General features: G+C 40.6%; 1 protein-coding gene across 1 annotated transcript; it reads right to left on the bottom strand.

The window, feature by feature from the left end:
- Nucleotides 1-6,681: 6,681 nt before the first annotated feature.
- On the bottom strand, nucleotides 6,682-10,170 carry GCNT3 (glucosaminyl (N-acetyl) transferase 3, mucin type). The gene has a single exon (XM_020968595.2). The coding sequence runs from the start codon at nucleotides 10,063-10,065 to the stop codon at nucleotides 8,497-8,499; it is 1,569 nt and encodes a 522-aa protein (XP_020824254.1). The 5' UTR covers nucleotides 10,066-10,170; the 3' UTR covers nucleotides 6,682-8,496.
- Between the last annotated feature and the right edge of the window lie 1,755 nt (nucleotides 10,171-11,925).

The raw sequence follows: 11,925 nt of genomic DNA, 5'->3' as shown, positions 1-11,925 counted from the left end.
GGAACCACCAGGAAATGAAAAATGCCTATGAAAGGATTATTGAGGTCTGATGTAAAGTGTGGAGGCTGTGTAGCCCTGCATACTGGTCAGATCAGATGCAACAGACTTGGAGAATTTATGTTTTTAAAACCTAGCTCTTTGAGCTCCAGCCCTTGCTTTATGTTAACCTGCTTCCATCCAATATGAGACACTTTTCTTCTGTGATTGCTTTTATTGTCAGAAAAAAAATACATAGCCCGAGATTATATTGAGAGGAATTGTGAATGAAACTGTGGATGTAATGTAAGAATTACATAATGGAGAAAATGCAGATAATGTGGAGAAAATACATATGGTTACGCTCTTGATTCATTTACCAGAGTACTCTAAGAGGAGAGTAAAGAAAAGATATGGTGTACAGGAAGAAAAAGCAATGGGTTCATTGATTAAATAAACAGTAAGATCTCTTAAACACACTGAGAAAATGAGGCAAGTATTGACAGTTCTGATATGGAAATGTTACATAATTCCATTCAACAAACATTTAGTCTCTATATTAGGATGGGAGATTACGCCCCAAAATAATAATAGCTAACATTGAGATTTTAAGGTTTAAGGTCTTTTAAGGTTTGTGAAGCACTTCACAGGTTATTCTGTTTGTTCTTCACCACAGTGACTCTTCAAGGTAAGTGCTATTATTGCCCCCATTTTACAGATGAGGAAACTGAGGCTGATAAGTTAAGTGGCTTGCCCAGGGCCAAAGTCAAGTCTTGCTGACTTTGTCATTCTATCCACTCTATTATCTAATTGCCCCCATAAAAGGCAACTAAGTAAGTGCTAGACTTGAAGTCAGCAAGCCCTGAGTTCAAATCTCTTCTCTGGAATATGGCCCTGGGCACAGTTGTATCTATTAACACTTTAATTTAAAATAGCAATGTTGCAATTTAAGACAACTTGGCAAGATCTTCTCTCTTCTTCTTTTTTTTTTTTGGTGAGTCAGTTGGGGTTAAGTGACTTGCCCAGGGTCACATAGCTAGTAAGTTTCTAGTGCCAGAGGCCAAATTTGAACTCAGGTCCTCCTGACTCCAGGGCCGGTGCTCTATACACTGCCACCTGGCTGCCCCCAGGTCTTCTGTCCTCTAAGCCCTCTGCAATCTGGTTTCCACCCTCATCATTCAGCTGGGACTGCTCTCTCCAAAGTCAATAATCTCTTAATTGCCAAACCTAAAGGCCTTTTCTCAGTCTTCATTCTTGACCTCTAAGCGGCATCTGCCACAGTTGACCATCTCTTCCTGGCTCCTCTCTCCTCTGTATTCTCTCTTGGTTCCCTTCCTATGTGTCTGACCACTCCTTAGATCTTGTATTGTGTCCACAACCATAAGTATACCCCAGGGCTCTGTCCCGTTCTCTTCTCTTTACTCTCTCTCCACTTGGAGATCTCATCGGCACCGATTTGTGCGTATGGCTCCCAGATGTACATATCCAGAGCTAGTCTTTCCTCTGAGCTCCAGTTCTACATCTTAAACTGCCTATTGGACATTTTGGATTGGATGTCCTGTAGTCTACCCAACCTCATCATGTCCAAAACAGAACTCATCTTTCCCCCAAACCTATTCCTCCTCTGAATTTCTTTTCTTCTGTTGAAGAATGTGTAATGTCACATTCTTGACATTACAGTCATCTCCAACTCTTTACCCACTGTCCCTGATATATCCAATCAATCACTTATCTTGCTTCTACTTCCACAACCTGGGCCATCTGCAGTTGTCCTGCTCTATATCTGGCCACTGGATTTAAATGGCTCTGGAGGAGAGAGTGAGGCTGGTGACTTTGCACAGCCCTGACTCACTTCAATCCAATTCACTTGCACATCATGGCATCACCTCCCTGACATCATGTTCTTCTTCGAGAACAAAGAACAAACAACAACTTCCACATATCATTGATCCCTTTTCTGTGCTCATACAGCCACCCTCTTGTTAAATGCCCACATCTCCTCTCACCTAGATTATGAAAAATCTCTTAATTGCTCTCCCCACCCCAAATCATTCTCTACTCCAAATAGCCATCAAAATGTCAATCTTTATGACAATTCTGGCTATTTCTCTCCCCTACTCCATAAATTCCAGTAGTCCTCTATTACCTACAGGATCAAATATAAAACTTCCTCCATTAGGCATTTAAAGATCTTCACAACCTGGCCCCATTCTTCTTTTCCTGTCTTATCAGCCATTACCTCCCTCCTTGCACATAGACAGCCAAGCTGGCTATCTTGCTCTTCCTCACACACTTCTGTCTCCCATCTCTGTGCTTCTGCTGCCCTCCATACCTGCTCTCCATACCTCCCTCCTCCCTCCCTTCTTCCCTCTTGGAACCCCCGCTTTACTTCAAAATTCAGCTCATGCTCTAACTTTATATTAAGCCTTTCCTGATCCCCTCAGCTGCTAGCATCTTCCCTCCCCCTACCCCAAGGTTGCCTTTAATCTCTTTGGTATATGTTTTCTAAATACCTACATGCAGGCTGTATAGCACTAGGAGGAATTAAATCCTACACTAAGGATTTAGGGATGCTCTGTCATGTTGACATCATCTCCCCACTTAGAATGTAAATTCCTTGAGGGTTTAGACTGTTTCTTTTGACTTTGTATAGTGCCTGGCATATAATAGGTGCTTAATAAGTATGTATTTTTTGATTGTGTGCTGTAACTGTCAAGGCAATGATCACTTGGTAGGACCCCTACTACCCACCTCCACCTCCAGTAAAAAGTGATAAATGTATAAGCCTGGGATGCCTTCATGCATTTGGCTTTATTCCAGATATTCCGGAAGGGGCTACATCCTATAGGAACTCAGGTGATTTGCCAATGTCATGAAGACCCAGGTTATATATTGAATGTATATGTGTATGTTTCTATATAAAGATATATATTATATACAGTGTGTCCATATATGTATATAGTATATGTGAGATATATATATATATATGTATATATATATATATATATATACACATATATATGTAGTATACATGGTATATGGGCATAGATGTATACATAGTATAGTGTGTGCACATGTATATATAGTGTATATGTGTATATATAATTATGTATATATAAAAATATGTATATATATATATATATTAATAAGAAAGTAACCAGTCTAACAGCAAAAAAAAAATGCAAAGAGATTGAGAATAGATGTACACCCCAAACTGGAGTAAAATAATAGACTATTAAGCTTAAGCTAATTCTCTCCATGGACACAATGTTTTGTGTCCATATGGGGCCCCATGTAGCCAGGAGATGTCTCTCATTCCCACCCCCCACCCTTTGCCCAGGGAAGCACAAATAAACACACAAGGGCATCCAAAGATGACTATGTCTCACCCTAATGTGGACTGTCCAGTTAGGGAGTGTGTAGTTTTGTGGTATTACTGAATGCATACAGAACTCTGTGTGTGTGTGTGTGTGTGTGTGTGTGTGTGAGAGAGAGAGAGAGAGAGAGAGAGAGAGAGAGAGAGAGAGAGAGAGAGAGAGAGAGAGAGAAAGGACGCTCCTTTTTTTTTTTCATTGAATATGGTGACACAATATAGGACTGCAGGCTTTTCCCCCTTCTACAGGGGTGCTTTGGGACAAGGATGTGAATGGGGCATGGGATCCCCAGAATAGGAACATAGGTTAGGGGCGAGGGGTCACCAGTGGTGGAACTCCTTTTTTGGCTGAATCCTGGCATGCAGTTTGGGAGAAGAGCTGAGAGCCAAGGATACTACTTTCAAAGGAGGTGTTGCTTAGGTCAACTACCAGACTCTCACAACCCTGAACACTACCTATTGTGTGAATGAGTGCCAAGTTGAATTATGTCAGCATATAAACTATTTATTTTATGAAACCTAAGGGTTGGAAAGAATCTTCCAACCTCCTTACTTCAAAGATGAAAATGAAATATAGAAAGATTGTGATTTGCCCAAGTTTAAGGAGAGAATAAGGGGAAGAATTAAGATTCACACCCATGTTTATTGACAGCAAAGTTAGAACTGCAATATTTATATTGCTTGGAACATAGTAGGTGCTTAATAAATGTTTATTGATTGATAACATACCTATAAGGTAAGGCACTGTGTTAGCTACTGGGGATACAATGATAGAAAGTGAGAAAATCTCTGTCTTCAAGGCAGAGGAAATGGAAGAATTTTGGAGGAAATGAAACTAACATATATACATATACATTAATTTTGGAGGAAATGAAACATATACATATATATATGTATATATATATACTATATATGTATGTACATATATTATATATGGAAATTTGAGAAGGAGACCAGTATTAGCAAGTGATGTGTGTGTGTGTGTGTGTGTGTGTGTGTGCGTGTGTGTGTGTGTGTGTGTGTGTGTGTAGAGGGAAGGAGAGGTGGGGCATCTGGTTCCAGAGTTGAAAATAGGGATTCTTGAGATATAAGAAGGAAGTCTATTTCAGGAATGTGGGATCGTTGTTGTTTGTCCTATATTCTAGAAGAGGACCATGACATCATGACTTGCAAGTGAATTGGATTTAAGCGAGGGAAGGCTGTGCAAGGTCACCAGCTTCACTTTCTCCTCCAGAGCCATCTGGGTCCAGTGGCAAGATACAGATCAAGATCATTGGAAATGCCCCCAGTATGTGGGATGGCATATACACAAAGATGAAAAACAGAACTTTTAGTTTAGTTTAGCTGGAATGCTGAGTGTGTAAGGAGTAATGAGAAATGAATATGGAAAGGTAGGTTGAAACAAATTGTGGAAGTTTTTAAAGGCATGGCTCAGGAATTTACATTTTATCTTGGAAGCAATGGGGCACCACTGAAGCTTTTTTGGACAGAGAAGTGAAATAGCCAGAAAGTTATTTTGACAGTTATATGGATAGTAGATTGGAGAGAGGAGAGTAGCAGGGGGACCAACGAGGAGGCTATTACAGAGTCCCCCAAGAGGTGATAATGGTCTGAACCAGGATGGGGGCTATGTGAATAGATGGAAAGGAGGGTGTGGAGGTAGACGGGACAAGGTTTGTCAATGGATTGGATATGGAGGGTAAGGGAGAGCCAAGAGTCAAGGATGACTAAAATTGTAGACCTGGGTGGTGGGGTGAATGGTGGTGCCCTCAACAGAAATAGGGATGTTTGGAGGAAGAAAGGCTAGCTTGGGTCTGGGGAGTAACAATAATGAGTTCTGTTTTTATATAGATTACATTTGAGATGCAGATTACAGATCTAAGTAGAGATGTACAAGTAGGAAGTTAGTTAATGACTGGAATTCAGGAGAGAAATGAGGGCTGTCTATACAGATTTGGAAGCCATCTGTATGAAAAATAGACATTTCTATTTTACATTTTCTTGGTTTGGGCTCATTTGAAAATTTGTGAGTCCTGTTCACCAAAAATGACTACAAATAACATTTTGATGTTTTCTCCTATTTTTTAATTAAAAAGTATTAAAATGCAAATGACTTGATTAAGTCTAACTTACTTAACATCAAAATTTTCATAGCTATCTAATACTCTGTACTCAGGTAGCATCAAACCTGGACCTTATCAAAAGGAGAGGTGTGCATGGCCCAGGGCTTCAGGGCTTGGTGGAGTTCATCATTGAAATATTCCTTCCAGGAGTGTATGGACTCCATTTTCAGGGCCTCCAAAGTCACATTCCCAGTTGTTAGGATGCACTGCATAACCCACACACCCATTATTGCACAAAAATAATAAGAACTCACATTTATATAGTGCTTTACAGTGGGCAAAGTATTTTGCATACACAATCCCATTTGATCCCCACAACCACCCTGTGATGTAGGTGCTATTATTTTCACTCCTATTTTACAGGTGATGAAACTAAGACTGTGAGAGGTTAAATTTCTTGTTCAGGGTCATAGAGCTAGTGAATGTCGGAAATGGGATTCCACTCAGGTCTTTCTGACTTTAGATCTGGTAGTATGCCATGTTGGAGTCCATGTCCTCTTCAAAGTCCAGGACCACTCTGCTGGGAGAAGTGTCATCTTTGCCCTGGTGGGCCCCAGCTTAAAATACCCATCATAAATTCTTATTCATTCATTCATTCATTCATTCATTCATTCATTCATTCATTCATTTTACTGGACCTTTGATTTCACTGATATAGAGAGGTTCTAGCAGGGAAACTCCCTCTACCTAATTTGGACTCTGCAACTTGTAGTCTAAAGAACTAGTTGGGACCCCAGAAGTTACATGACTTAATGAGGTCACACAGTCAGTATGTGTCAAAAACAGAACTTCAAATCAGGTCTTCTTGACTCCAAAGCCAGCTCTCCGCTCTTCCCTAATGTTACAAACAGATAAATTGGGTTGGGGGGAGCAGAAGAGGGGGAGGGCTGTTAATGCAATGATACACATTACATTCATTGCATGGTTATTTTCAATAGGGAATATTCATTGTATAACTAATCACTTGACAGAAGGTAGTGGGGGGAAAAGAAATTGGAGGACAGAGTTAGGGGATACAAGAATGGGAAAGTAGAGAAACTGAAAGCTAAAGGGTTGGGAGTCACTACCAATGGAAAATCATTTCAAAGTGAAAATAAAAATACCTCCACCATTATGATATTAATAAAGGTGAATGTGTTATTCAATATAAAAATATATCACTTTTTAGAAAAATTGACACTATAAAGAAAGATGTCATATACCCATAAATAAAAGGGAGAATAAATTTTACATGTTACAACATTAATATTATCCTCCAAAGGCCTATTACCAGTAGTAACAATAATAACTTATACATATATTTATATATATATATATATATATTACTTTAAAATTTATAAAGTGATTTACACTTATCATCCCATTTGATCCCCACAACAACCCTGTGAGGTAGGAGCTGTTGTTTTCACCTATTTCAGAAGAGGAAAACTGAGACAGTCAAGGTTAAGTGATTTGCCCACCAAGAAAGCTAATAAGTGTCTAAGAAAGGATTTGAATTTAATATGTCTTTAAAATCATCTGAAGCTTCAGAAAAAAATAAATTATTTGTCTGGGTGACTTCAAAAAATAAATATGTGTACACTATTGTCTCCACAGGAGAAAGACAATTTAATAGGCATTGAGCAGCATCCCAGCCACTCACCAAAACAAATGTTACAACTTAAAAGACCAGCCAGACAATTTGGATCTCAAACTTTCATGTTCCGATTAAGAAATCCAATGAGGAGCTGCCCCAAGGATTCAGGTTATAACACACTCTCTCCCTTTCCCTTTATAGGCCCAGCTCCCCACCAAAATAAATCGATTACAACCTAAAAAACCTGACCAGACAGTTTGGATCTCAAACTTTCATGTTCCGATTAAGAAATCCAATGAGGAGCTGCCCCAAGGAGACAGGTTATAACACTCTATCTTCCTTTCCCTTTATGGGGAAGTAAATGTACACATCTGGCCATGTAAACACATAGAAAAGTGCCAAGCCTACAGTTCAATGCCCAAAGAAGGAGTTTTCTCTTTCTTTTTTACCTCTCCCAAAGTGCCTGCACACCTGGACTGGCTGGAAAGAGCCTGCCGAAATTCAAGGGTTTCCAAACAGCACCATACAGCCCCAAGTCTAACTTGAGGGCAATTCCTCCAACCTGATCTTATCTCTGTTTCTTTTATCTTTTCTCAGACTGATAGCATTAGAGTAGTTGATTAGGAAATGCATTTTATGGGAGAAAGTAACAATGAAACAAGACAGGGAAAAGTTGTTTCCATCTACCACTTCTTGGATCTAGCTTTCCCTTCCCCTCTCTGAGGACCCCCAACCTGGAGTTTGGGAAGGACTGATTTCTTAGAAGGGTTGTCCTTACAAGGAGTCTAAATTACACCTTCTTAAATGACTAGCATTTACATTGTGCTGGACACTTTCCAAAACACTTGGCTTATAATATCCCTCTGCAGCAGGTAATGCTGCAAGGATTATTATCCCCAGAATGTGGAGCTCAGAGAGGGTGTCATTTATGCACAGTTACAGAACTATTAAGTGTTAGAATCAAGACTCAAACCCGGACCATTGCATTCCAACAATCTAGTATTCTTTTCACAACACCAAGCTGACAAAACCAGTACCTCACTCTGACCTCCATCCAAATTCTCATCCATGTCTCTCCCATGAGAATATCATCCCCTTGGGGACAAGCTGAGTGAGGACAGTCACAAGGAAGTAACTTATGTGGAGGTGTTCCTCCTCTGCATTCTGCTCCTACCCCCTACTCTTCTTTACCATTGCCCCACCTCCCACGCCTACTGATGATAAAGAAGGAAATAACATAATCAGAAATCACATGGGGCAGAAATCACCTCTTGGTATCAGTCCTGCTAAATGCTGATCCAAAAGAAGAAATCTCTCATCTCTCGGGGAGTCACAAAAGTTCAGGGTATATTTCTCCACTGCCATGTCACACTGTGCTAATGCATTCCTTACATGCTTGAAAGAGTTTCTTAGGCATCTCATACCCGTCGGTGGCTACATCTTCTCTCTCAGAGCTCCCTCCCATAAATGGCTTTGTATCGCAGATATTCTTCCAGGCACTGGAGTGCATTGTCATCTACCTTCGGGTCAAACTTGTTGGCCAGCAGATGGTGACTTCGGAGCATAAAATGCAGGTCTCCAGCCCCATACACACAAACGCCCCGCTGGTAGGTTCCAGTGCAAAGGGGATAGGGGTGCCCCTTTCTGATATCACCACCATAGCCTTGCCACTTCACAAACCGGGCAATGGCATTTAGGTCCGAGGTATGGTACTTTTCATGGTAGGGTACAGAGCCAGGCATCCAGGGCATCCGATGGAGAGTGGCCCAGAGATGTTCATCAGGGCTATAGGTGTCCTTCACCCACTCTATCAACTTTTGAGCATCTGGGTTCTTAAAGAGGTGTTGGATAAAGTCCCGGGAAGCCACAATATAGGCATTCCCTGTGAACATGGGCAAGCCGTGGGGCGGAGTCGTCTTTATTGTTTTGGTCCAGAATATCTTATCCTTGACCTCATAATGATATTTCCAGCGCTCTTTTTTGTAATTAGTGGGTATTTCTGATTCCATACTATTCTTCCCATTCAACACTTTGAGAGACCTCACCATCTCAGCATTGGTCTTTATGGGAAAATCAGTACCACAGGTATTCAAAAGGTATTTCCAGGGCACAGAACTCTGGAGCAACTCTTCCATGCAGTTCAGATCAGCTTGTACTCTGGACCAGGAAGCATACACCACTGGGACCAGATTTTTAGCCACAAAGACATTTGGGAAGCATGAACTAATGGCTCTGACTGCCTCCTTGAAGGCTTCTGAAGACTTCAGATCCACATGGATGCAGTAGATGTTCTGTGGGGCATACACGGCCCTTAGAAGTCTCTCAAAATTTTCAATCTTCTCATGAATCACCATTGAATATGCAATGGGGAAGTCCTCCTCCTCCTTGCTCAGTGGAAACTGAATGAACCTCTGACTGGCCCTGAAGTGAGCACAGTCCTGAGTCATGTTGAGATATTGAGCTTCAGTCAGAGGCTCCCTTTTTAACTTTTTCTCCAACTTGATCAAGGTTGCCTGGGCCACAGCATCGGGATTCCCTCTGGTGATCAGAGAGCAGTCGATGGAGTTCTTGGGTAGCAGTTTCAGGGACTGATAGAGCTTATCCTTGCAGGATTCCTTCCAGACATCCAGTGACTCCACACCCAACTCACTGAAGTCACATTTCCAGGTGTCAGAAAGTTTCAGGACCCCTGTGGCCAACAGCATGAGACATACAAAAGCCAACATATACTGTTTTCGGTAGAAGCATTTTTTCATTATAGTCATTACGGAAAAATGAAGTCCATGAGCAGAAAACTGAGCCTTTAGAAGGTAGAAACGTTCTTCAAAGCACAAATGACAATCAGATATTCTCAGTGCATCAACTCTCATTCCAAACCAGTGACAAGGATATTTTTTCTTCCTTAGTTTCTTCTTGTTGACAGATATTCTCATAGCAAACCTCACACGACAACCCTCATGTTGTTGATCTAAGGGAAATTTTGGTATAGGCTGGGTGCTCCAACTGTCACTAAGCATTTATGCTGCCTGGAGCAAGAGCCTGGTATCCTACCTCCATAAGCATTTATGCTGCCTGGAGCAAGAGCCTGGCATCCTACCTCCATCTACTCCAGGAGACAGAAGGTGAAGAAATACCAGACCTGTGTGACTTGGTAGAGTATAAATGTAATTAGCAAGAGGAAGTCCCCACCCTTCATTCTTCACTCTTCTCTCCCTCCTCCCTCTTCCATTGCACAGTTCTGTCTTATCTATAATCTAGAATTTGTGGTAAATCAGTTGGGCAAAGTCCAGGGAAATTTATTCCTTTGTTCCTATATCCAGTTTTAGAAACCAGAATGCTCATTTTAAATATCTTTTAAATGTCTAATTCTTAAAACATTGGAACAAAATACATTTTTTTTCTGATACACACAATTGCCTCTAGTTTTTTTTTTTTTCAATCATTTGGGTAATGTGATTTATAGTCATAAACTCAGGCACCCATATTTAAAAATATAACCTTTGGATCAGAGACGCTCTCAGCATCAAGGACCCAGGCCCTTTTTCAGGATTGTCACACTTGTCTGGATCTGCTCCTCATACCTTTTCCTTCCCACCCCTCCAAGATTTGGAAAAATGGGTATGCTGGTTTGCTATTTTGTCCTAGCTATATTTAACTCCCCTCTTACATACGGACAGGTATTGAAGTCACAAAATTTTATTAGAATGTATTTTATTTAGAAGTCAAAATTTGTGATGTCCCAAAATTTTATTAGAATAGTAACAATGAAATAGTAACAATGAAATGTTAAACTAAATATCCTTCTGCTTTCTTTCTGGTCCTTCCCCTAAATACACAAAATCCCCTCTTTACAAGTCAATCTGGTAAAGAGAATTTAGAATCAAAAGGTCACCCAAACCCCATAGACCCCTCCCCACAAGGCCTCTTCGGAGCGGTAACCACTGTGAACGAGCTAACTACTGTCTTTTCTTCTCAGCTCCCACCTGCTCCTAGGCTACCTCTGTGGGTTTCTCAGAATCTGAGATCTTAGACACGCCTTGCAGAATGAACTCACATTCCCAAGAGCCTAACTTTATCCATACGAACGCCACTTTTTTCCTCGAACCATCCACCTCCCTAGAGTAAAAAGTTCCTCCGGACTCTGGAATGATTCCTAGCTCTCTCTCTTCCTACCTGCTCCTCCCTCCCTCACCCCAGTCATTGGGAAAGTTTATGCAAATCACCCTGCGTCTTCTAGATTTCTTAGTCACTCACACTCACAGCACTTGGGAGGAGCTATATGGAAAAGAGGTTCTTCTGAGCCGGTTGCACGATTTTCCAAAAAATAGTGAGCAGTCTGGTTGTTTGTCAAAATGATGTCTAATTACCTAAAGCACCTGAATGAGCTCTGTAGGTCAACTACAGTTGAATTTTTTTTTTTTAATATTTTGGTTCTGAACTTTAAACTCTGAAAAAAGAGAAACATTTTCACATTCAAAGAAGAGGAAAAAAAAAGGATTATTTGAAACTGTGAATCTCTATTACATAGTTTTTTTAAGTACATAATGAGTTTAACATGTTATTTTGAAGGCTGTCTTGCTTTGTCTGTTTCCTCTTGAACTTCCTTCTATTCTGTGAATTTTGAAAACTGCTTCAACGACTTTTCTTTTTTGGGGCAATACTATCCACATCTGCTGTCTACTCCCCCAATCTCTCCCTCATAGAAAAAAAAAAGAAAAACACACTTCTTAGAGCAAATAAGCATAATTAAGCAAAATAAATCCATACATGGTCATGCCCCAAAATGTATGTCTCCTTCTGCACCTTGAATCAGCGATCTCTCTGCCACGAAGTGAGCAGCACACTTCTTCATGGGACCATTAACATTCTTGCCATTT

This window comes from Phascolarctos cinereus, unplaced genomic scaffold, assembly GCF_003287225.1.
Source record: "Phascolarctos cinereus isolate Bilbo 61053 unplaced genomic scaffold, phaCin_HiC Scaffold_3;HRSCAF=262, whole genome shotgun sequence".
NCBI lineage: Eukaryota > Metazoa > Chordata > Mammalia > Diprotodontia > Phascolarctidae > Phascolarctos > Phascolarctos cinereus.
This window is presented reverse-complemented; position numbering and strand designations above follow the sequence as displayed.